The sequence below is a fragment of the Sus scrofa genome, chromosome 13 (genome assembly GCF_054392235.1).
Source record: "Sus scrofa isolate SSC_HxYL_T2T_F1_AM1 chromosome 13, Sscrofa_HxYL_maternal_Yorkshire_Landrace_v2.0, whole genome shotgun sequence".
NCBI lineage: Eukaryota > Metazoa > Chordata > Mammalia > Artiodactyla > Suidae > Sus > Sus scrofa.
This window is the reverse complement of record NC_139395.1, coordinates 207,893,509-207,919,624: the sequence shown is the minus strand read 5'-3', so window position 1 is coordinate 207,919,624 and position 26,116 is coordinate 207,893,509. Positions and strand designations below refer to the sequence as shown.

At 42.3% G+C, this 26,116-nt stretch overlaps 1 protein-coding gene across 4 annotated transcripts in view; it reads right to left on the bottom strand.

Annotated features, from left to right (window-relative positions):
• The window catches only part of MAP3K7CL (MAP3K7 C-terminal like), a 45,921-nt gene extending 20,398 nt beyond the window's left edge, over positions 1-25,523 (bottom strand). Inside the window, exons 1-4 of one of the 4 annotated variants that reach the window (XM_084991907.1) lie at positions 25,268-25,523; positions 24,680-24,733; positions 23,109-23,217; positions 7,938-7,999 (exon numbers count right to left, since the gene is read on the bottom strand). In XM_084991907.1, the coding sequence (XP_084848033.1) occupies positions 7,938-7,999; positions 23,109-23,217; positions 24,680-24,715 (207 nt within the window). In that variant the 5' untranslated portion in view covers positions 24,716-24,733; positions 25,268-25,523. Of the gene's footprint in view, positions 1-7,937; positions 8,000-23,108; positions 23,218-24,679; positions 24,734-24,831; positions 24,904-25,147 lie in introns of those variants that run through there. The other 3 variants (XM_084991908.1, XM_084991910.1, XM_084991909.1) reach the window with 3 other exon arrangements.
• Positions 25,524-26,116: the final 593 nt, after the last annotated feature.

Here is a 26,116-nt window from a genome sequence, read left to right as displayed (position 1 = left end):
ATTCTCATCCAAGAGATTTTCATACTTATAATCCTGTGCTGGGAATGGGCCAGCAATAAAGAAATTCTACATTGATAGTGAATTTCCTTTCACTTCAGGAAGAGAAAGTTTCCTAGTTATTTTCTCTGCAATTACCCCACATCCTCCCACGATTTGGATGCATCAGCACACACTCTTGCTTAAAGAATGTAATACTGAATTCCGAAGAAAAGGAATCCAAAGATATTTTATTTGAAAATGAAAAGGTGAAAGAAGTCTGTAGGCACTAGAGCACAAACTCAGTAGGATCACAGAAACAGCTTTTCATATATACTCGATGCCACGGTATCTGGTCTATTCACAACACAGCCGGTTCTAAGAGGGTTAAACTAAGACATTCCCTTAACCGTGTCTCAAGCCAGCTGTGAAAGACATTTTCCCAAGACACAGATTGGGGTTTGGATGAGGTCAGAGCCCAGGAGGAGGAACTTCCTCCTCACCCCCCTTTCCTCCATCCCCCCACCCCATCCTGCTGCTGCCTGGGATGGCGCTTGCAAGGGCTTTAAATTACCAGGCAGTGCGAGTGAGCCACTACTATCTCTGGTATCCATCCCAATCATCAGGACGGATTTAACAAGATGAAGTAAGAGAGAAACCACAAGCTCCTGTTCCAAGAATGCCAGCTTGAGCCACGCCATCCCCACTCCTCTCTGCCCAGGCCATCGGTTTATAGCAAGCTCCTCCCAGAATGGACTCTGTCCTCTGGAAAGGGCCCCGTGGGAAAGGACCCAGCCAAGTATCTATCCACGAGGGGCAAAGCCAGCTTAAGCGTTTCCGTTTTCTACTTGGCTTCTTCAAATACTACTGGCCCCATCCACTTCAAAAATGTAAGAATTTAATTTTCCTCTCCCAGCTTCCCACACAGAAGATATATTTAAGAAGCTAAATATTCTACGGGTTGCTGAGCAAACTTTGTATTTATTCCTTGATTCTCAGTGTTATCTTTATTTGGGGGGAGAGGGAATCAGGGTGTCTGGTTTAAATTTATGTTGCATTTTAAAGTCACCAAATGAACAAGCATAATGTTTTTTTTAAAAAAAAAACTAAATGGAAAAAAAAAAAAAACACAGTCGGGACTAACTGCTACATTTGAAAACTCTGTTATTTCCGAATTGTAAATATTTTTAAAATATTTTAAGAACTGACATTTCTATAGTATCTACATTATGGTCAAAGTCAGGACTAGTAATAATTATACTGCACATCTTATACATTATATAATAATGGAATGAAGGATATTTAAATCATTTCTATCGACGTAAGCAATAATTAGGAGTTCCCTGGAGACTCAGTGGGTTAATGACCTGGCATTGACACTGCTGTGGCTCGGGTTTGATCCCTGGCCCCGGAACTTCCAAATGCCCCGGGGGGGTGGGGAAAGCAATATTAAAGGGAGAGATAACTCAAGAATGTCTCAAATAACTTCTAAAAATGCATATTCTAATGAACTGAGCTTCTCAAGAAAAAAAAAGTGGAGGTGCCACTGTAAAGTTTCAAGTTATCAATATATGTTTTCCATGTGATCATAGCTGCCAAAAAACAACTGTAAGATACTTCTTTTTAACAAGTGTGTGTGAGAGAGAAAACTGCATACATTTTTTCAGTGTTTTCTATGGGGCTGTTTCCTAACTGTGTATCTGGATGTTCAAGACCAGTGCCACAGAATCCTGAAATGCTAAGACTCCTCCGTTTTCTAACTTTCTTATTTCCCAGATATCAAGTGATACACTGATGCAAGACCTAAAAGAAGTTTCTGGAGAGACTGCTGGGATAACAAGATACTATAGTACACAACTGAAGCTACCAAACTGTTTATTTGTGGAGGTGACATCAGTTTCTGGACTTACCAAACTCTGTCTGAGAAAAAAGCAAGTTCAATGTGTACCATGGAGACACCTGTCACTGTCCTCAGATTAGATGCAAGAACTTTAGGAGGGATTGAAACGATTGCTCAATTTGGTTCAAAAAAAAAAAAAAAAAAAAAGGCATGTGGTTTTCCAAGCACCTTAAGCTCAAAGAGAAGAAGAGGACATCAACACTTCTGCTTCTAACTCAAAAATCCAAAGAGATGCTGCTCTCATTTCAGAGATACTAGCACTTCAATATTTCATTCAATAAACGATTTCGAGGTTCCGGCTGTGGCACAACAGGATGGGTGGTGTCCTGGGACCACTAAGGCGAAGGTTCAATCCCCAGCCTGGCACAGTGGGTTAAGGATCCGGCATTGCCACAGTTGTGGCGTAGGTGGCAACTGAAGCATGGATCTGATCTCTGGCCCTGAAACCCCATATGCCTAAGGGTGTCCAAAAAATAAACAATTTCACTAGAGAAGGAAATAAACATTAACTGAGCAATGGTTTTGCCAAGCACTGTGCTAGATCTATTCTTTATCACAATGAATTCACACAACAAATGTGTGAGATATTATCTCTGATTCGCAGATCAGAAAAGTGAGGTTTAGTAGAAGGAAACCACAAGCTCTGGGAGTTCCCTTCATGGCACAGTGGTTAATGAACCCAACTAGGATCCATGAGGATGTGGGTTCGATCCCTGGCCTCACTCAGTGGGTTAAGGATCTGGTGTTTCTGTGAGCTGTGGTATAGGTAGTTTTCATGGGTCGGATCCCAAGTGGCTGTGGTGTAGGCTGTGGTGTAGGCTGGCAGCTGTAGCTCCAATTAGACCCCTAGCCTGGGAACTTCCATATGCTGCGGTTGCAGCCCTAAAAAGCAAAAAACAAACAAACAAAAAAAAACATGTGCCCCAAATCACAAAACTAGTCAGTGTAGAGCTGAGATCCAAAATCAATCTAACCTAATGGCACTGTCCCTGCCCCAGTCATTGTCACTCCCTTGGCAAGTTTATTACAGTCCAGTCGTTAGCATGTTCTCCACCTGATTAAAAAAACATATTCTTCCATCTGGGTTACTTTTGTTTGTTTGTTTGTTTTGGTTTTTTGTCTTTTGTCTTTTTAGGGCCGCACTCGTGGCATGTGGAGGTTCCCAGGCTAGGGGTCTAATCAGAGCTACAGCTGCCAGCCCACACCACAGCTCACAGCAACGCTGGATCCTTAACCCACTGAGCAAGGCCAGGGATCAAACCCACAACCTCATGGTTCCTAGTTGGATTTGTTAACCACTGCAATACAACGGGAACTCCTGATCTGGGTTACCTAAGACCACAAAGCTTAGCTTCGAATCATCTATAAGTCAAACAAAAACCTCCAAATTTAACATGTAGTTAAATTTTAATACAGCGTTGGTCCTAGACCCTGGGATAATTAAAGGAAAGTTGTATCCTTCAGAATAGAGAGGGAGGTCAGTCATTACCTCTTTTTCTTTTACTTTTCCCTTTTTATGACCATAGCGTGTGGCAGTTCCCAGGCCAGGGATCAAACCCATGCCACAGAAGTGACAATGCCAGATCCTTAACCTGCTGAGCTACCAGGGAACTCCACTGCCTCTTTTTCAAATAGAAAGAAACTGGAGTTCCCTGGTGGCCTAGTGATTAAGGATTCAGCATTGTCACTGCTGTGGCTCTGGTTCAATCCAGACCCAGGGACTTCCATATGCAGAGGGCTAAGCCACAAAAAAAAATTTAAAAAAAAGAAGGAAATTGATGCCTAAATAAAAGTGATGATTTTTCATTCATTCTTACAAGTGGACATAAAACTGGACCTCCCTTCTTTTGACTGCATGGTCTAAATAAGCTCTACCAAAATATTGCCCCTAATGGACACAGAGAATTTAGAAACCAAGTTCTAAGAAAGGAAGCCACACAAAATAGAACCAACCTACCACCTGTCCCTGGGCTGAGGCCTATAAAGAGATGTTCATTTTAACACCTACCTGACCCCAAGGTTTCTTGCCTAACATTTTGCATTAATAGAGACATCAAGAGAAATGTTTGTCACTGTTATTCTCGCCCAAGGCTTTTTTTGGCTTCTTTGAAAATAGAAGCACCACGAATTACATGCTCAAACATGTCCACATTCTTGGCAAAGCGAGAGAAAAATCTTGCGGGTCAAATTGGTGATAGAGTGTCTACCAAATAGGTACTTTATAGTTGCATTTTACAAACTATGAGAGATGTGTAATGGATATGACAGAACAGATTTTACAAGGCTGTTCTATCACCATATTATGGCAACGCTGCAAATGAGAAACCAAAAACTCTCCACCTAGCAACATAATTTAAGCAGCCCATAGGTTCCACCAAAGTTGTAAAGGAATGAAGGAAACCTAGACTCAGAATCAGAGATCTAGTGTGAATTAGCGACTGTGTGTAGACCACAATTGGACCTCATGTTTCTTATCCCTAAAGCAGAGACATAATAGCATCCACAGTTGTTGCAAGGATCAAATGAGATCATTGGCAGGGAAGCACCCCTTGCCTAGTACTCAGTACTCAGTGTGTGTGGGTAGGATCTGAACCTCAGTATGTGCAGAGTCGGGATGGCAATAATCACCTGCCATCAATTATTTTTCAAAGGCAAGTTTGTTTTTGTTTTGTTTTGTCTCTTTAGGGCCATACCCTCAACATATGGAAGTTCCCAGGCTAGGAGTTGAATCAGACCTGTAGCCACCGGCCTACGCCACAGCCACAGCAATGTCAGATCCAAGCTGCATCCAAAGCTTACACTGCAGCTCACGGCAACGCCAGATCCTTAACCCACTGAGAGAGGCCAGGGATCGAACTCGAGTCCTTGTGGATACTAGTTGGGTTCATCACCACTTAGCTACAATGGGAACTCCCTCAAAGACAAGTTTATAAGGCTCTAGTAGAGATAAGTAAGAGCCAGTTTGTCCTCAAGCAAATAGTGACAGCCACCAGGCACTTCATATACCTTTTATTTATTCTTTTACTTTTATTCTTCTGTAGAGGGATTTTCAGGAAAATTCCAAGAGCCATTATTAGTGATAAAAGCACACATTGTTAGTGTCAAAACAGATTGCTCCATGGAATGGATAGTTCCTTTCATACATAAAGCATTTTCATTGCTTTCAATACAGAGACTTCTGCAGAACAGCTAAAATGTATATGCCTACCCAAAGCATGGAAACAAGAATCTGTTTTTATTTTTTATTTTTATTTTTTTCCTTTATAGGGCCGCACCTGAGACATATGGATGTCCCCAGGCTAGGGGCCAAATCGAGTTGCGGCTGCTGGCCTACACCACAGTCTCGGCGACACCAGGTCTTTAACCCACTGAGCAAGGCCAGGGATCGAACCTGAATCCTCATGGACACTAGTTGAGATCGTTACTGCTGAGCCATGACAGGAACTAATCTGTTGTAGATGTAGCTTTCTGTGTCATCTTTCCCCTCTCAATCTCTGCTGTCTTGTTTTTTAGGTTCTCATGCCCTGGAGTGTAGAATAAAGGTAACCAACAACAACCTTAGACAGAGGCAACCCTAACCAAATGGCTTGACCACTGCTAAATGTTTGTAACAGACTCAATCATATCTCCACCCAACAAACAAGCACTTACTTAAATACTTTTAGTCGTGGTGCTGGAAATGTTCTCTCTGTTTGTGAACAGGCAAAAAACAAACAAACAAACAAAAAAACTATATTTTAAGGTGGAAAGTGAGCCAGAAATCAGCCTCTCAGCTGCCTGACTCAATGAAGAGACATAGTCTCATTGGATAAAAATAATTAGATAGACTTAATGTCTAACATATGTCACATGGAAATAAAGTTCTAAAAGTCAAATGGATCTTGTAAGACTTTAACAGAAAAATTATTTGGATAATGGCCAGGGGTGCTCTGAATCCTGTGAAGAATGACCCACTAACCAGGGCGGCCCATTCATGTTCCCAAAGGGGAAAAAAAAAAAAAAACACGTCAATACCAAAAAGTAGAATTAATGATCCATAATATTTTTTTTTTTTTTAGGGCCAAACCCACGGCATTTGGAAGTTCCCAGGCTGGGGGTCAAATAAGAGCTGCAGCCACCAGCCTATACCACAGCCACAGCAACACCAGATCCAAGCTGTATCTCTGACAACAGCTCATGGCAATGCCAGATCCTTAACCCACTGAGCGAGGCCAGGGATCAAACCAGCGTCCTCATGGATACTAGTCAGGCTTGTTGCCCCTGAGTCATGGTGGGAACTCCCAGAAGACATTTTTTTTTTTTTTTGCTCATGAAATGTGGAAGTTCCTGGACCAGGGATCTAACCCTCACCACAGGAGCAACCTGAGCCACTGCAGTGACGGTGCCAGATCTTTAACCCATTGTACCACAGAAGAACTCCAGCTGCAAAAGAAATTTAAGACCATGCTGTCTTTTGACAGCTTTATCGTCATCAGTATAACCCTCCCACCTCCTGGACAGGCTTCAGTCATCTCTTCATTACTGATATTGCTCTGTGCCAGGCTTTTTGTTGAAAGGCTGGATGATGCTCAAGACTGCAGAGGTGAGAGGAGGGTTCTTCCAAAAGGTCCGAAACAACTTGAGTTGTTTTGGGTAGATTTTCATCTACCCAAGGCTGGGATCCCCCATTGCTTTGGCTCTGGTGTAGGCCGACGGCTACAGCTCCGATTGGACCCCTAGCCTGGGAACCTCCACATGCCATGAGAAGCGGCCCTAGAAAAGACAAAAACAAAAAACAAAAAACAAAAAACGCTTCAACTAAGCAATCATCTGCGCACAAGACTGAAGACCCCTATTAGATGTGTCTAATGTGACTGCAAAGGGAAGCGCTCAGGTGAATGTCTGACCCAAGGCAGCATCCAGGTATTCTAGGCAGAACATCTTCCTAAAGCCACCTTTCTGGAACCACTATACACCATCTAAAAAAAAATTCAAGTATCATAAATTAGGTCCTTTCCAATAATTCTGGTATATTAAAATGGGATATTTTTGATAGACCATCCATAAACTTTCCACACAAAATATTTTTCATGGGTTAAACCAGACAGTATGCAGAAGGTTTATGTTTGTTTGTTTTAGGGCCACACACGCAGCATCTGGAAGTTCCCGAAATAAGGGTTGAATCAGAGCTACAGCTGCCAGACTACACCACAGCCACAGCAATGTACAGCAATGTGAGATCTGAGCTGCGTCTTTGACCTTCATGGCAATGCCGGACCCCTGACCCCTGACCTCTGACCCAATGAGAGAGGCCAGGAATCAAACCTGCATCCTCATGGATACTGGTCAGAGTCTTTTCTACTGTGCCACAACAGGAACTCCCAGTGTGCAGAAGGCTTTACTTAAAATAATTACATTCTAGGGAGGTTCCTTCTATGGCTCAGTAAAGAAAATGACTGCAGTGGCTCAGGTTGCTTCAGAGGTGTGGGTTCAATCCTGGGCCCAGCACAGTGGGCTAAAGGATCTGGCTTTGCTGCAGCTGCAGTGCAGATTCAATCCCTGGCCCAGGAACTTCCGTATGCGTCAGGTGTGGCCAATTAAAACAATAATAACAATAATAACAACATTCTATTAAAAGTTGTCAGAGACCTAGGGAGAGGGTAGGTGGGGGTGAAGTAGAGAAAGGAAGATTATTCTGAAGTCTTGCCATATGTGATAAGTGTCTCTGCAGTGTATCACTAAATCACTCATCCAAAATGGGCAAAATTACAATGGCCCAGAAACATCCACAGCCAAGAAGAGCAGGGACCTATCCCATCCCCAGGGTCCAGAACTCCTTAGAAGTAGCAGCCCATTTATACCCTAAGTCCTAGATATTCTCATATAATAGCCAGATATAAACAGACAGAGAATGTTATCTGAAGGCTTCATGACCTTGAAACTCTAGAAATGCCAACCTGGATGACATGAAAGCTTCCCCACTCTGTCTCCAAGTCAGTCTTTCCCAATCAGGCCACTTTTCCACTCACTGTATTTTGTGAAACTAAGGAGGAAAGAAGAAAGACTCTAGAACCATCCTTACCTGCAGCTGCTGTTCTAATTCTGGAAAGGCCAGAGGATCAGAGTCTTCAGGAGGTGTATCATCTAAAACATGAAAATAAAATGATTCTTCACTATGGAGCCCTTTCTCTCAGGAGAACTGTCTTGCCGTTACCATTTTTGGACTTGCAGAGTTAAATCTTCAGTATACCCTACTTCGGTTATTTTCATGCATCCAGTTAGAGACAGAAAGAATGCAGAAGACAATTTTGCTCATCTTTGGTACACACAGTAGCACAGAGAGCTTCGTTAGTCTGAACAAAACTTTGCAGACAAGTAGCAGAATCCTCAAATGTCCAGCCTGGTAGCTCTCTAAGAAATACTGCTTGTCTTTCAATACGCCTACGTTAGCCAAAACCAAAAAAAAATATGATACGCAGGAAAGTGCTTTAACAAGGTGCTAATGGGGTGACCGGGACAACCTCCGTGGGACAGGAGAATGTGTTAGTAAAAAAGAGAAGTGTCAGTGCTGCTCTGAAAGACTCCAAGGGTGGCAAGCTGTGATGGGTTTGCCCTCTGCTCTCCCCACAAACCACCACTAACGGGCAGCTGACCAGGGTTAGAGTGGGTAACAGGCAGCAGCTCGATTGGGGTGTTTCTTCCCAACGCACCAGGCAGCAACCCCACCCTGGGACCCAACCCACTGCTCTACCGTGGGAGCACCCGCCACTCTGTCCTCAGCTGCCTTCAGGGGGCTGACTGGCAATAGCAGGTCTTTGCTGAATCAAGAGAGGCAGTTCACAGAAGTATCAGAGGAAACCTGAGAGAAGTTTTCTCAAGCATCTTCAAGAACAAACTGCTGCTGGAGTTCCCGTTGTGGCTCAATGGGTTAAGAACCTGTCACAGGGTCCATGAGGACACAAGTTCGATCTCTAACCTCACTCAGTGGGTTAAGGATTCGGTGTTGCTGCAAGCTACAGTGCAGGGGGCAGGTGCAGCTCAGATTCAACCTCTAGCCCAGAAACTTCCATGAGGTGCAGGAGCAGCCGCAAAGAGAATGATTTTAAAAAAAAAAAAAAAAAGAACATATGTCTGGCCCAGCCCTGGTACTAGAGGACAGCCCTCTTGTCAGCAGAACCTATGTGTCTCCTGGTGAACTCTGGATCTGCAGGTCCCCTGGCCATTGATTTCCTGTCCTCTCCTTATCGACAACAGCTATCCCAGGTATGTCTAGGAGAATACGACAAATATAGGCTAAAAAACAGAAACATCAAATCTACTTCAGAAGTTCCTGTCGTGGCTCAGAGGTTACAAACCCAGCTAGTATCTATGAGGATGTGGGTTTGATCCCTGCCCTCACTCAGTGGGTCGGGGATCAAGCATTGCCATGAGCTGTGGTGTAGGTCACAGATGTGGCTCAGATCTCGTGTTACTATGGCTATGGTGTAGGCCAGCAGGTACAGCTCCCATTCAACGGCTGGCCTGAGAACTTCCATATGCCATGAGTGTGGCCCTAGAAAGAAAGAGAAAGAAGAAGAAAAAAATGTTATTTTAAACTAGAAGAAAAAAAATCAGGGTTTTTATGTTCTCACTGCCGTAACCAAATTTATTTATGAAAGCCATTGAAGTTCTATTTGAATTAAAGGAAGCAGGAGTTCCTGCTGTGGCTCAGTGGGTTAAGGACATGATGTTATCTCTGTGAGGATGCATGTTCAATCCCTGACCTTGCTCAGTGGGTCAAGGACCTGGCATTGCTATAAGCTGTGGCATAGGTCAAAGATGCAGCTCAGATCCGGTGTTGCTGTGGCTGTGGCATAGACCAGCAGCTGCACTCCAACTTGGCCTGGGAACTTTCATATACCCCAGGTGCAGCCATTAACAAAAAAAATTAAAGGAAGCAGTATGGGCCATATACAGCAGCAGAAGCAAGCATCCTCTCCCTACTCACTGACAGTACTATCCAGAATAAAACACAGCACGCCAGGAGCTCCTAGCTTCTAAGAGATTACATTTCTTTGAGAGCATCGAAGATAATCGTCAGAAAGATAATTCAAACAAGGACAGGATTCACCTCTGCTAAACACCTCAAGGGCCTCTGGTATATTTTAGTGAAGATTAGTATGATAGGGCGTCCCGTTATGCCTCAGCTGTAACGAACCTGACTAGTATCCATGAGGATTCGGGTTCAGTTCCTGGCTTTGCTCAGTGGGTTAAGGATCTGGCATTGCTGTGAGCTAGGGTGTAGGTTGCAGACTCAGCTTGGATCTGGTGTTGCTGTGGCTGTAGCGTAGGCGGGCAGCTGTAGCTCCAGTTCGACCCCTAGCCTGGAAACTTCCATACGTTGCAGGTGCAGCCCTAAAAAACAAAAAACAAACAAACAAAAAAAACAAAAAGAGTAGTATAATAATACTGCCACTTAAAAGTGGCTTAAGTCAATGACAATTGGGGACCAGCTGTGAATTCATTTGTTCCTATACCTGAACTTGGACGCCCTCAAGTTCACTGACATAGCATCACAGAGTGAGTTTAAACAGGGGAATCTTCCTAAGATCCTCGCTGCAGGCTGCAGAGCTGTCGCACTAAGAAACAAGGAGAACCAATCCCCAGCTCTTGGAATACTCTGTTCCTACCAAGAGGTGAAACTTCTGCCAAATAAGGTGACTTTTTAAATCTACGCCACCATTTGCAAAAAAATTGGACAAAAAACAGGTTTTTTTTTTTTTTTAAAGACAGAACCAGTCACTTGTTTCTACTGACCCTTTGGAGGTAGCTTTTATTATAAAACCTATAGTTTATAAAACCGATTTGGCAAATTCCTGCTGTGGCTCAGTGAGTTAAGGATCTGGCATTGCGGCAGCCATGGCATAGGCTGCAGCTCTGGCTCAGATTTGATCCCTGGCCTGGGAACTTCTACATGCCATGGGTGCAGCCGAAAAAGAAAAAAAAAAATCTTTTTTTAAACTGATTTTGGTCTACGGTACCTTTAAATTTACTTCAATAAAATAGCAATAACCCAAATATCGTGATTATTTTCTCTCATTGAGTTCAAGGCCAGAACAATTTGTCATGGGTAAATGGGAACATGTTATACTCTGGCACCCCCAACCCTAATAATCACAGATGAACAGGTATTTGTTGGAAGGAGAAACCATTTCTATGAAGTACAAGAGCAAATCGTGCATTCTTGAATTCCAAAAGATAGCCAGAGATGGAAATCAAGGCTTCCTGGGAATTAATCCACCTTGTTCCCTGTGAAGTCACACTCCTTCCTGCTTAATTATAAAAAAGGAAAAAATGTATTCATTTATTTTACTATAGTAAATAGCAAATATCTGGTATGACTTAGAATTAATAAACCCCATTATAAAAATCTGTCATTGTTAATAGTCACACCATGTAGAAGCAAATATGTGACCAGGCTGATAATTTTACAGATAAGTAAAGGTTTAAGATCAGACTCCTCGAGTTGAAAAAAAAAAAAAAGTCTAATTGATTGACATAAAAATAAACATATAATAAATGATTTAGAGGGACATACACAATAAAAGCAAGGTTTTTGTTAAAGACTGGATCAAGGTGGATTAATCCAAGCAGGAAATGGCAGCGGAAACTAGAAAACCAAAGGCAGATGTAAGGAGACTACCAAGTTTGAAAGCCAGTCCTGTACTTCACTGCCTGATGCCATCTGGTTTGGCTGGCATCCTTGCCAGCCAGAAATTTCAGGGCTTGCAAAGCTGCTTACAAAGCTGCTCCAAGTTGATGTGTGGTGTGTTTACTTTTAAACAGTGGCTGCCTTCTTTGACTGGTTTTAAAAATAGGCAAATATTCTAAAAGCAGAATGATGAATCACAGGATTGGGCCAAAAGGAAAGAAGGAAAATGACTCAGGCAGACTAGTAGCACAGCTGTTCCACAAACATTTGGCCGAATCGCTGTAAAACATTTTGACAGTGATACCGGATCAGAGTTTCTAAGAGCAATTAAGTTTGTTTTGACAATTCCAGAAGTAGAATGTACAGTAGCTATGCAAGACACCCCCTTGGCAAATTTGGCTTTAAAAAAAAAAAAGGAGAGTCATGGCTAGGTATGTTTACAATGTGATAAAAGCACATTATTACAATGTGTTTATTTACCAAATATTTGTTGAATGCCTATTATATTCAAGGGACTGAGGTTCTATGCTAAATGGGCAAATCACTTTATAAAATTTTTAATGCATTAATAAAATAATTCATAGGTTTCCTTTTCAAAATGGCACTGTGGGCTGGATGGACTAAGCAAAACGTATCCTCAGGAATTTGTTAAAGAACGAAATACAAAGGAAAGAATGAAAGAGGAATTTTTTTTTTAAGCAAGCAGATGTTCACTGCCTGTTTTGCAAACACGATGTGACTAAGTCAATGGTACTTAAGATAGAACTGTCTTATTGGTATCCCAACCATTATAACATACCATAGTACATTTTGTGATGGGCTTGTCCCAGTATCTATTTAGCAGCTGTTGGATTGCTTTGGTGGTTATTCTGTTTCAGATTTCCTTAAATTGTCTGCTCAGTGTCTCTCCATGAATCAGAGAAGTGGGACCAATTGGGTCTGTAATCCAGCTCCTCACTGGGTTATTAGTTCTTTAGTAATTAGATCTATGCACTCAGAGCTCTCAGAGAATGCTGCAGCTGGAAGGAACTGGCCAGTCATCTGGCCCCAGACTCGGAGCAGAGCTGAAGACAAGGGCCCAAAGAAGGGGAAGTGGTCTGGAAAGACTAAGAGGTGTCTCCTGGACCCGGGCTCTTCACCATACCGCTCTGCTCGTCTTCACCTTCCGGTCCATGGCCCCCCCCCAACACATTTTGTATATTATAAGCCAATAAATTTTTCCCCCAGACATTGGGAATTGTGCCCTTAGAGTGTCCAAATGTTTATTCAGCTAGTGAAGATGATTCCAAAACAACTACCATGAATTATTAGCATCACTTTATGACAGTGACTATTTTAATGCCCAAATCATTAAGACAAGCATCATCTTAGAATACAAGCATATCCATCATATTGGATAAATTTAGCTTTACACACACGCACACACACACACACACACACACACAACCTCACTTTCTATGTCTTTATTTCTTTTGTTTTCCATCAGAAAGGCAAACTTCATCAAGGCCAGGCCAGGTCTGCAGACCAGCATTTGAGAACAACTGCTCTAGTCAGCATCGTGACTAGACTTCCGAGACCATCACTCCCACCCCCACCCAGCTGTGTCTAGGCTGGAAACTCTAAATCCTTAGTAGAATAAGTGTAGGTTTCCACATGGAGAAGAAGCCCTCAGGAGAGAGAGACGTCACACTCAGAGAATATTCCCAAGGCTCATTCCACTCCCCTACCTGGAACTTGAGAGGCAGTTAACCCAGCCAGAATCCATTCAATGCGTCTACACTTCCTGCAGCCTGCAGTCAGAGCTGACTTCACGGGAATATGCTTGCACAGTCGCAAAAGCCCTTGGCCCAGACAGGCCAGCACTTGGCTTAATAATCGAGATACATTATCTTGAAATTGGCAATAATTTTTGAACTAAGAGCCCCCTTTTTTCTGCACTGTGCCTCCACAATTTATGTAGTTACAGGACAACAGCTGAGTGCTGGTGTCCTGGTGACTATCCTTCAGGGCACCAAGGGCAAACTGACACTTAAGAGGCAAGTGAGTTTGGGCAGTGGCTACAGTTCAGGGGCTCATGCAGCATCTTTCCTGGTAACTGTCTGCGAAGCCTCCTAACCTCTAAGGAAACAGCAGGTCAGTGCCATTGCATAGGACAGACCTGAATATGAATCTTGGGTCAGTCACGTTTTAATAAGATGAATAAGGGCGATCAACATCATCTCTTTGAGACTCAGTTTTCTCCTCTACAAAATGGGCATAATATTCCCTACATCAGAAATTTATTAGTGGAGTTCCCCTCGTGGATCAGTAATTAACAAACCTCACTAGTATCCATGAGGACACAGGTTCCATCCCTGGCTTTGCTCAGTGGGATAAGCATCTAGCGTTGCTTGAGCTGTGGTGCATTCCTTTACCAATAAATTTCTTCTTTTTTTTGGTCTTTCTTTTTTTTTTTTTTTTTTTTTTGGTCTTCGTCTTTTTAGGGCCGCACCCACAGCATATGGAGATTCCCAGGCTAGGGGTTGAATGGGAGCTGTAGCTGCCGGCATACACCATAGCCACAGCAACACAGGATCCAAGCTGCATCTTCGACCTACACCCCAGCTCACAGCAATGCCAGATCCTTAACCCACTGAGAGAGGCCAAGGATCGAACCCAAAACCTCATGGTTCCTAGTGGGATTTGTTTCTGCTGCTCCATGACGGAAACTCCTGAATTTCTTTTTCTTTGTTTTTTCTGTCTTTCGTCTTTGTAGGGCTACACCTGCAGCATATGGAAGCTCCCAGGCTAGGGGTCAATTCAGAGCCCCAACTGCCACCCTACACCACAGTCACAGCCACTGGGGATCTAAGCCACATCTGTGACCTACACCACAGCTCACAGCAATGCCAGATCCTTAACCCACTGAGCAAGGCCAGGGAGCAAATCCAAGTCCTCACATATACTAGTTGGATACGTTACCTCGGAGCCAGAACAGGAACTCCCCTCTCTTCATCTAAATCTGAATTTTTTTTTTTTTTTTTTTTGCTTTTTAGGGCCACACTTTCAGCAAATGAAAGTTCTTAGGCTAGGGGTTGAATCAGAGCTACAGCTGCTGTCCTACACCACAGCCACAGCAACGCAGCATCCGAGCCATGTCTGCTACCTACCACAGCTCATGGCAATGCTGGATCCCAGACCCACTGAGCGAGGCCAGGAACCAAACCTGCATCCTCATGGATACTAGTCAGATTCATTTCTGCTGTGCCACAATAGGAACTCCCTAAATCCTGAATTTTAAAAGGACTTTTTTACATCCCTATCCAAGCAAACACTTTCTATATAAAATACTGTTAAAAATTTTTTTTAATTTATGCCTGAAAGGTCTCTGAGTATTTTCATTTTAAGTTTAAATCAAGTTCACATTTTGTTTTTAGAAATAAAGTAAGTGACGTGAGGCTGCCAACTCCTATTACAAATACATCAAAAAATTATTTTTAAAATTTCTAGATACCTTGGTTCTTGTTAGAGCATCACATCATTTTGAGATACATCAAAAGCTTTTTTAAACTTTGCTTCCTGCTTGTTAAATATTAGAAATGTGATGCCTTTCATACACATTGGATTTTCAGGGCCCATAAAATGAAAACTATAACAGTGAATATGAATAAAGATTGAGTTTTGGTATGATACCTAGTGATTGTCAATTCCTTATAATTAATAAAAATCACCATGCTACTTTAACCAGTACCTAAAACTATCAGGCAAACAAGATCATACATCAAATAGACTGAATGATAGTTCTCTGCACAAAGAGACTTGACTCAGTTTAAAGAAGCTTTTATGTTCCTTAGAAACACTCATCTATTCACTATTACTGTAGCTATCATTTTCTGAACCTTATTGATTTATCCTTTTGTAAGTATCTTTTGACTCATTTAGCTTAAAAAACCTACTCATCCACCCAGAAACATCTGCTTCAAGAAGAACCCATTGGAAATATATTTATTTCTCAGCACACCACTAAATAAAATTTACATTTCCCTTTCTTCTTTCCTACTCTATAAAAACATATCAGAACTAACGTTCTTCCATCATTTCCCATGACCATTGAGGGAGCCATTTGCTGACAGAAACATTCATGCTTTTCTCTTTTTACATGGATCCTACCTCTTGATGAGTAATAAAGTAAAAACAACCCCAAGAGCCTGGCTTTGAATCCCTTCCCATTACTTATTAACTGCTTGATCAGAGGCAAGTTACTTAACCTTAGCCAACACTTCCACATCTGTAAAATGGATATAATAACACTTCCTGCAGAGTTATCACCTGTGCCAAATTGATGAGATGGTTCAAGCAAGAGCACCTAGGAGCTCCATAAGCATTCATTTCCTTTCTCACCTTTCTTTAGAGTCTTACACAACAGAGTCCAACCAATGCATCCAGTTGTATCTCAAAGACTCTTCACCAGATATCAGAATAACCAATTCAGGGGGGTTATAGATATTGTAGTCTTGATTTTATAGTATTTGATAATTAAGTTTCAACGATGGTTCTTTTCTGTGCTCTGCCGAGGATGTAAATATAGGAGACCCTGCCACCACTGCCATTGCAGCCTTGAAAGGTTTTCAACTGATTGATGTCACTGCACGCTGAGGCAGCTTTAAAGGTGGGATCAGAGTTGGGACAGAATAGAACTTGGGAGCATTCAAAGAGGCGCACCTAGGAGTTCCCGTCGTGGCTCAGTGGTTAACGAATCCAACTAGGAACCATGAGGACACATGTTTGATCCCTGGCCTTGCTCAGTGGGTTAAGGATCCGGCGTTGCCGTGAGCTGTGGTTAGGTTGCAGACACGGCTCGGATCCTGTGTTGTTGTGGGTCTGGCGTAGGCTGGTGGCTGCAGCTCCGACTCGACCCCTAGCCTAGGAACCTCCATGTGCTGCAGGAGCAGCCCAAGAAATGGCAAAAAGACCAAAAACAAAAAAAGAAAAAGAAAAAAAAAAGAAAAAGAGGCTCACCCAGCCCATTTTCCCAAATGCCATTCCTATCAGGTTGGCTGGCAGAATCAGTAAAGTGGGAATTTTATCCTAGACTTCCTACTGATTCCTCTGTGGATATGCAAAAAAAAAAAAAAAAAAAAAAAAAACTACCCCAAGAGAGATAGAAAGGTAAACCTTTGATATTCCATATTGCTTAGTCTGAATGAGGTTTTCCAGAGTCTTTCCTGAAAACAAGGATTGAGAGTGTGATGAGACGAGAATATAGAAACTTTGGGGATCTGGGGAGGAAGAGAGAAATAACAGCAAAAGGTACCAAAGATTGAAAAAGCTGAATGGCGAGGACCATGACAAAAGACGTTTCACCTGCCTCACAATTCTGCTGAGAGCCAGCTTTGCACATGCACACAATACCCATTTAAATTCTAAGATAGCTATTTCAGCTAGTCCACATAATTCTCACTGCCACAAAAAATGCCCGATATGTGAAGACAAAATAATATTACTTAAAAGAGACACCAACAGAGCGGGCCTTGGATTTTTTTAATTAAATGGCTTATAATTAATTCATGTCCAGATATGAAAAATTCAAGCAGCTTGAAAGAATTTTTTTTTTTTTTTTTTTTTTTTTTTTTTTTTTTGCTTCTTTTTACACCTGCACCTACAGCATACGGATATTCTTGGGCTGGGAGTAAAACTGGAGCTGGAGCTGCAGCCACAGCCACAGCCACAGCCATACCAGATCCAAGCCACATCTGCAACCTATGCTGCAGCTGGTCGAAAAGCCAGACCCTTAATCCACTGAGGAAGGCCAGGATCAAACCCGCATCCTCACAGAAACAATGACCAGTCCTTAACCTGCTGAGCCACAATAGGAATTCCTGCTGGAAAGAATTTTCTAAAACAAAATGTTGAAAGCAACTAGCTCTGACTGATTACCAATATCCTTGACTCTTTCTAAGAGAGTGTGCCAGATTTTGGCTCCACTGAAGATAAGGAAAATTCTCAAGTAATTAACATAAAATCCTCATGTCTGTCCAACTCTAGATTCTTTAATTAGAGAAGGGCTAGTGATTCTTTAATAAACCCAAGAGGTGGGATTCTTGTTTCTCTTCTGCCTATTTGCTATTGGGAAAACTAATTCCATGAAAGTCCCAATTGCGAAAGTCAAACTCTCTGGAATTCCCAGTTTAGAAGTAATACCAATCATAGCATTAATTTATTAAAGACAGTATTGCAGGAGTTCCCACTGTGGCTCAGTGGAAATGAATCTGACTAGCATCCATGAGGACGCAGGTTCGTCCCTGGCCTTTCTCAGTGGGTTAAGGATCTGGCATTACCGTGAGCTGTGGTGTAGGTCGCAGATGTGGCTCGGATCTGACATTGCTGTAGCTGTTGCATAGGCTGGCAACTACAGCCCCGATTCTACCCCAAGTCTGAGAATCTCCATGTGCCATGGGTGTGGCCCTAAAAAAGAAAAAAAAAAAAAAAGACAAGTATTGCAGTCTGTGGGAGTTACAGTTAGCAAAGTGTTATTTAATGAAGGGCTCTAACGATAGGCTAGAAATGGTGATTGTATTTTAAAGGACTTTTTCCCTCCTAAAAACTTGTTTCCTTTAGTTAAACCCCTGGAGATCCATGGTCTTTTGGGAGACTTGTAAGATATTCAAGTCCCCAAAAAGACAGTTATCAATTCCCCAATGCAGGGCAGTCTGTTACCAAGCCCCTTCAACCTTTCCTCAAAATGTACTCTGGATCCAGTCATCCCATTCCATTCTGTAATTCAGGCTTTCATCACTTTGTCTATGTATCATGATAAAAAGCCTCTTCCGTTCTCTCCTCTCCCCACATTCCAGACTACTCCAGCTGAACACCCACCATTTTCATCATCAGGAAATTTTGACACTCTGTTGCTTCTGATCAAATCCACTCTGTCACTGACATTTTAAGACTGACTTGGTAACACTAGGCCACTGCTATGTAAGCAGACATCCTGCATAAGACTCCGGCACAGAGCCTGACTCAAAGCAGGGCTCGGAAAATGGCAGGTTGCTCTTCCACAATTCAGGGCTCTGTTCCAAATGAAGCGAGTTTTAGCATTTCTGAACAAATCATGCTCTTCCTGATGCTTAGGTTTTGCTCATACTTTCTGAATGAAGGAAAAAGGAAGAATTGTTCAAAGATACGTAGCTTCCAGGGGGTCCCATCATGGCTCAGAAGCAACAAACCCGACTAGGATCCATGAGGGTGCAGGTGTGATCCCTGGCCTCAATCAGTGGGTTTGGGATCCAGCGTTGCCGTGAACTGTGGTGTAGGTCACAGATGTGGCTTGGATCTGGCATTGCTGTGGCTGTGGCTGGCAGCGGCAGCTCTGATTTGACCCCTACCCTGGGAACTTCCATATGCTGTGGGTGTAGCCCTAAAAAAGTAAAAAGCGAAAGAAAGAAGGAAAGAAAGAAAGAAAGAAAGAAAGAAAGAAAGAAAGAAAGAAAGAAAGAAAGAAAGAAAGAAAGAAAGAAAGAAAGAAAGAAAGGAGGGAGGGAAGGGAGGAAGGGAGGAAGGAAGAGAGAGAGAAAGGAAGGAAGGAAAGAAAGAAAGGAGGGAGGGAGAGAAGGAAGGAAGAGAAAGAAAGAAAGAAAGGTGGGAGGGAGGGAAAGAAGAGAAAGAAAGAAAAGAAAAGAAAAGAAAAGGAAAGGAAAGGAAAGGAAAGAAAGAAAGAAAGAAAGAAAGAAAGAAAGAAAGAAAGAAAGAAAGAAAGAAAGAAAGAAAGAAAGAAAGAAAGAAAGAAAGACAGGGAGAGAGAAAAACATGTGTAGCTTCCTTTTTTTATCTCCTGGTATCCAGGAATGGCACCTTTCCTACACTACATTCTGTACCCTCCCTGCCTTCAAATAACTAGTCCCTAAATAATTGTGGCTTAGTTATACTATAAACCCTACCTTGACATGAGGTAAAGGTATGAGATGTAGGTGTGAAGCTGCCTCATAGTTTATACTTTCCTTAATATGTCAACATCGATCTTCATAAACAGGGGCTAGTGGGGCCCCTAATTTGTGTCAAGTGCTAAGTACTTTACCCATACAGTGTTATTTAATTCTTACAGCTCTCTGAATTATTACTATACACACATCTTAAGGGAAACTGAAGTTCAACACAGTTGAGTGTCTTCCCTAAGATCATAAAAACATTGAGGGAAATGGGTCTAGAAACCACAACTCACTGATTCCAAAGCCCTATGCCCTTAACCTCTACAGCAAACCATCTCAGAAAAGTAGACCCCAAAATGAAACAAAACAAAAATGGTCCTAACATAATTGGAGGAAGAAGTACTGTACTAGGCTCATAAGAAATGACTAAGTCAACACCAACCGGCAAAAATATCACCTTTTCTCATGGACTCTGCTGATCCCTCAACAATAAATTCAATACTATGGAATTATGCCTTAAAACCTGACCTGGGTTTTCCCATGTATTATGGAAGTCTAGAATGCTTTCCTCTGTTTTTCTCCCTATGTGTGGTCTGTAGGCCACATGCACTGGAATTCGAAAGGCATGCACAATGTGTGTGATGGCAAGTGTTGCTTGGAGTGACACTCCACACACTCCTTATTCAAGAATTCAGAGGGAGGGTCCCTAAACATCTGCCGAGCATCTTTCCGTGCTCTTGTAACCTCAGGTGCATGGGAAAATACAGATTGCTGGCTTCAGTCTGAGCTGCTGCAGTAGAAGTAGGGCCATGGAACATTTATTTTCCATGAGGGCTCTAAGGTGATTATTTTAAGAAAGGTTGAGCAACGCACAACCCCAGGTCCTGCTTGGATTTTCTGATGAGGTGCCCTTTCTAGAGATATGGGGACACCACTGATCATTTTTTAAAAAATTAATTTTGGAAAGTTCTTCCTAAGGCGTCCTCAGCATCTTTTCGTAGAACTAGAAGACAGGAATTACTTGACCTAAATGATAACCCTTATTGGAAACTACCAAAATTTATATCAAAAAACTTGAATTTCAGAAGTGAGCATCCTTGGGACATTTGAAAGAGACTGGAACAAATCAATCTAAATGGAATGATGAAAAATGCACAGGAGTTCCCAGTCGGGGACCCAGAGCATGCAAAGGATGGTAGCAAAATAACTACAAGTTGTACATCTTGTACTTCAAAGAAGAGTCTATTCGTGCAGCCCAAAGAACAAGATCTACCTCTCCATGACTTGTTTCTGGTAAATTCTGTTAAGTTGAAGATGAGGGAGCAATGCATTTATTTGTCTTGCCCAGTTATGATACAATAATATTGTTTGGCATAAACAAGCTTTATAGACTAAATTCTCTTTGTAACAATGTTGATTGTGACACAAGGAAGAAAATGTTACATCTTCCTCCCTGGGTTTGGGGTTTACAGGTGTCAGTCTTGAAAGCTGGCCACTCAAGCACTGGTTATTCCTCAAAAGCTTACATTTATGAAGTGTGTACAAACAGAAGAAGGTTTTATTTTTGGTTTTTTGTTTCATTTTGTTTTTTAATTATTGACTTTATATTTTAGAGCAGTTGTAAGTTTACAGATAAATTGAACATAAACTACAGGAAAGTCTAACATAGTCTTCTGTTCCTATGCACACAGTTGTTTTTGTTTGTTTGTTTTTTCTAAAAGATGTAGCAGGGGATAATGGAGAGTTCACCCAGTCCATTCTAGGGATCTGAGTTGATCTTTTATTTTTTTTTATTTTATGTATTTATTTTTGTCTTTTTAGGGCTGCACCAGAACCATATGGAAATTCCCAGGCTAGGAGTTGAACTGGAGCTGCAGCTGCCAGCCTACACCACAGCCACAGCAACGCCAGATTGGAGCCACATCTGTGAACTACACCACAGCTCATGGCAATGCCGGATCCTTAACCCACTGAGCCAGGCCAGGGATCAAATCTGCGTCCTCATGGATACTAGTCAGGTTCGTTATCACTGAGCCAGGGAACACTGGGACCTGAGTTTAAATCATAACTGTTACTAACAGTGCAGTCTCTGGACTTTGATTTCTGTCTCTGCAAATTGGGACTGCTAATGCCTACACTGCATGGTTAATTGCAAGATCAGATAGAATATAAATGAAGGTCTAAAGCAAAGACAAACACAATTAATGGTTGTTGTCATTTTTAACTTGGGATGGATTTGTTTGCCTGTTGGGAGGATTTCCCTTCACCATTGTCTTTCAAGGCAATCCTGAGTAGGAATATAGTATAACAGTGGCCACAGGAAGTGTTGGAAGAAGAGATGGTGAAGAATCAAGGCTTCACTCCTTCCTGCTCTAGAACCAATCCTCCCCTAGGGGCTGTACAATCCAGAAACCCCAAGGTAGAGGTGCTACCACAATAACTACTTGGTGTGGTCAAGTCTGAATGGGCTGTGACGCATCAGACTTCACAGAGCCTGACATCCTTACTTTGTATTATTTTAAGGAGGAACCTGTCCCTTTTCAATCATTACCTTTTAAAGCATTCTTTCCTGCAGGAACATAGGAAGGAAGGAAGGAAAGAAGAGAGGGCGGGAGGAAAGGGGGGAGAAAGAGGAGGAGAAAATTGATCCTCAGAAGAGCCAAGGTTTAAATGGTAATGTTGTTTGAGCCTATAATTATGTGATTTTTAGCAGATGACACTAGACTAAGAGCCAAAGCTGACATCAGTGGAAGAGATAGTAGCCTTCCCTTCTGCACATCTTAAGTGTGTTAAGAGACCACTGAGGGAAGCCATGGCAAAGGGCTCTACGTATGGCAGCCTCACCTCAGATCTCACTATTTCAAGAGGGTCCATCTCACCTGTCCCATTCATCCCTCCCACTGAAGTCTGATAATTTAGCTGGAAGTGTGGGAGCACCCGTGAGAAACCACATTGTAGAACTTGGGCTTCAGGAAATGCTGCTAGAACCAGAACAGTGATATTTTTATATTACCTGACCCAGTGCCAGCTCTTAAGAAGCATTTCCTCGTGCAGTGTTTGTTCTTGTTTTTGTTTTCTGCTTTTTAGGGCTATACCCTCGGCATAGGGCAGTTCCCAGGCTAGGGGTCGAATAGGAGCTCTAGTTGCCAGCCTACACCACAGCCACAGCAATACCAGATCTGAGCCACATCTGCAACCTATACGACAGCTCACAGCAAGGCTGTATCCTTTAACCCACTGAGCAGGGCCAGGGATGGAACCCACACCCTCATGGATACTAGTTGGGTTCATTTCCAATGATCCTCAGTGGGAATTCCCTCCTCATGCAGTTTTACTAAGGACATAATTTGCTCTTGTTAGAAATGGTTATATAGCTTCATCAGTTTTATAATAAATTAAAGCTAAAATGGAAAAAGTAAGAAAGAAGGAGAAAGGTGCTCGCACAACCAAAGGTTTGGAGATGGAAGCAGCATCAGAGGCATTTCTGGAAGCCACACTGCAACAATGCATGATGAAAAATCACATTCCCCATCACTGGGTCATGCCAGGCATGCATTTCTAAATGCCCTTGGTGGAACAAGAAAAGATGATGGTAAGAAGGCAGCAGGTGGTGGGGGGTAGGGGAGAGGGGAGCCGTTTCCCACAGAGTGGAGCATACCTGGGGCATTATCGAGGCTGAAGGCAATGCGTACTGGCTTATCTGCAGGTACCCTGGCTGTGCTGATCATGTGGGCACCTGAGCCTTGGCCTTCCCCTGGGTCTTCCAGCTGTAGAAACAAGAAAGAGCCATTGTCATTTTACCCAACATTGTCCCTTCACTACTCAGAGACCTTTGGAAATTAGAGGGGAAAGTTAGTAAACCCTGATTTCTTTCTTATCTTAATGATACTCTCAGCCCCTAGCTTTCTTCCCCTACACCTGCCTCCATTTAAAATTCTTTTTCTGGCTTACCAAAAAAAAAAAAAATTCACTTTGAAAATACATCTAGAATGAAATAGACAAGGTGGAGCAAAATCTCCACCCACCTCGCTTTTTTAGTATCCCTCCACACTGACCAGTCCAAGCCTGGCCTTTCAAGGTCTTATATAGTGTTTTATTTTTAATTGAGGGGATAAAGAAGTCTTAATAAGGCATCAGACAACTTTTCACACACGAAAGCCTAAATTGGAACTGAATTATTGATCTAGGAGTGGTAACAAATGAGCATCACGGAATTATTTCAAGAATACCAAAGACTCCTTTAAAATATCCCACAATTACATTATGAATAGTAGGTGCTTTAAATATCTGATTAACTACCTGTAAATTTATCAAACATTTCTAAGGTTGTGCACAGTGTATGCTACAACAAAAGACAAATCCTAAAACATCCTATTGATGTTCTACCCCACCTGGTAAATAGCCATTTAATTAATAAACTAAGATAGAATGAACGGGAAAACATCATACAGATAAGATGGGTTGGGGTGAATGAAAATACATGAATATTTCTTTGTTATAATAAGAGAATTCAACCCAAATACATTTTAACCAAGATACTTGATAATTTTCGTTCAGTAGGACTAGGAAAAGATGTTATTACAAATACACAGTATCTTTGTCATTTAAATACATATATTTAACTTTTCTATTTTCAGTCAAGCTCCCACTAAACCCTCTACTTTCCTTCTTGTGGAGACAGTAAACCAAAAACGCTGAATGATATTTTAAGGAAAATGTCTCTAAAAATGGCAAAATATAAATCATCTCTTTAACCATTCTTAGCAAGATTCTGGGAACTGCTTTAGCAGGTCATTTTCTCAGAGCAAGGTTTTTGATTCTTTCCCATAGCTTTTCTCAATCTATAAATAGTGTCTAGAATACCGAATTTTGTTATTACAATTATTTATAGAGCCAAAGCGAATGCGTGTATATATAAATATATATATACTTATATTTAGACAGTCATACAAATGGAACCATCTTACCCAGTATATGAAAAGAGAATAGGTTTATATTAAACACCTAGTATGCTTTGGAGAAACACCGGTAACTGTTTATCACCCAGTTAGAATCATACTCAGCCCATTCATTTAACATTACAAGTAGCAATAAACCATAAAGCACTCCCAGTCATGTCATTCTAAGTTAGAAAGAAAGGATTAACATGAAACATTCGACTCAAGAAAAGGGTAATAGAAAATCACTGTTACTTGACTTAAAATTTGTTTTATGTTAGCTCTGACATACATTTCTGTGTAGTCTCGTCTGCTTAGAATCAACCATCTCGTTAGCCACCTGTTCCTAGGGAATAGAACAGACTGTCTCAAATTTAACAAAACAAACAATAAAAATCCCCTTAAAGTTGTAGCCAAAAGAAGTCTTATTATTACGCCCTGTACCATCACCAAATCATTTCATCATAACAACCGAGGATGAAAAGCTTCACTCCTCTTTTGACTAAATCTCCCAACAGTTTCCTGCACCAAGAAATCAACCCCGAGAGGTGGAAATTTGCCTCCAGGATTTTGTAAATAGATCTCAGATAGGGTTTCCAGCCAGGGGAAATGGAACTGAGAAAGGCAGCTAGCTAGAGTCCCTCCCCTCCACACAACAGAGAACATCTGTCTGCTGCTTCCCCAAGGATGGCGGCGGCAAAGTTGGGTGGATTTGGAGTTCCACACGGTGTCAACCACAAGAGCCCCTGAACCAACTTGCCTTTTCATCACACCGCCTGGGGAAATGGGCCACTGATTCCTCCTCTCGGCAGTAGCAGAGCTTTGGTTAAGTTGCTGGTGCTCTGAGCATTTAGTTGGGTTTTCACACCTGTTGCCTTACCTCACTTAGTTGAGTGTCTGCACTTGTGTAATCCAGGGCCAGCCACTGCCTTGGCCGGTCGTTGCCTTTGTGGAATAAAGACCTAGTAGCAGAGCAGGCTGCACCTGCTGCATAGCAGACAGTGACAATCTGAGGGGCAGTGACAGCTGGGAGGGCGGCTCACTGCTACCTGCTGTCCCCCAGACCCCAGCGTCCCACGGGGCCTCCCTGTTCCGCTTCCTCCACTACCCCTCTCTCCTTTCCTTGCCTCTCCAACAGCCAGGATGTTGTCATGCTTCTAGAAAAAGCAAGAGCAAAAGAAAACCCTCCTCCTGTCAGAGGCATTGATAAACAGCAAGTTGTGGAGAGTCCAAATGTTTTAATTCATTAGTCCTGGCAAACCTAAAATACAAACAGACTTGCTTCACAAGACAGGAATGTCTTCAGTGTGACCCAATCGGTGTCTGTGTCTATTCCAGCAAACTGGCAAAGATAGAATGACTCCAGTCAGCAAAAATGTCGGCCGCTCCAATCAGCTCCCGGGACCCAGCCAACTTGGACGGCCACAGCCAACTCTGAGATGATAGCAGCGGTGATGCCGCTTAGGAACGTGAGAGCTGAGGTTGAGCTGCTGTTGGGCTTGATGACCTGATTCCATCTACGAATGCAACTGACTGCAGAACGACTCAATGGTGACTGGGAAGGGACTTAGAACTCCTCAAATTTTTTAATAGCTATCAACCTGAAGGTCAGTAGTACCTTAAAATAGTTGGATGGGGAGTTCCCGTCGTGGTGCAGTGGTTAACAAACCTGACTAGGAACCATGAGGTTGTGGGTTCGATCCCTGCCCTTGCTCAGTGGGTTAAGGAT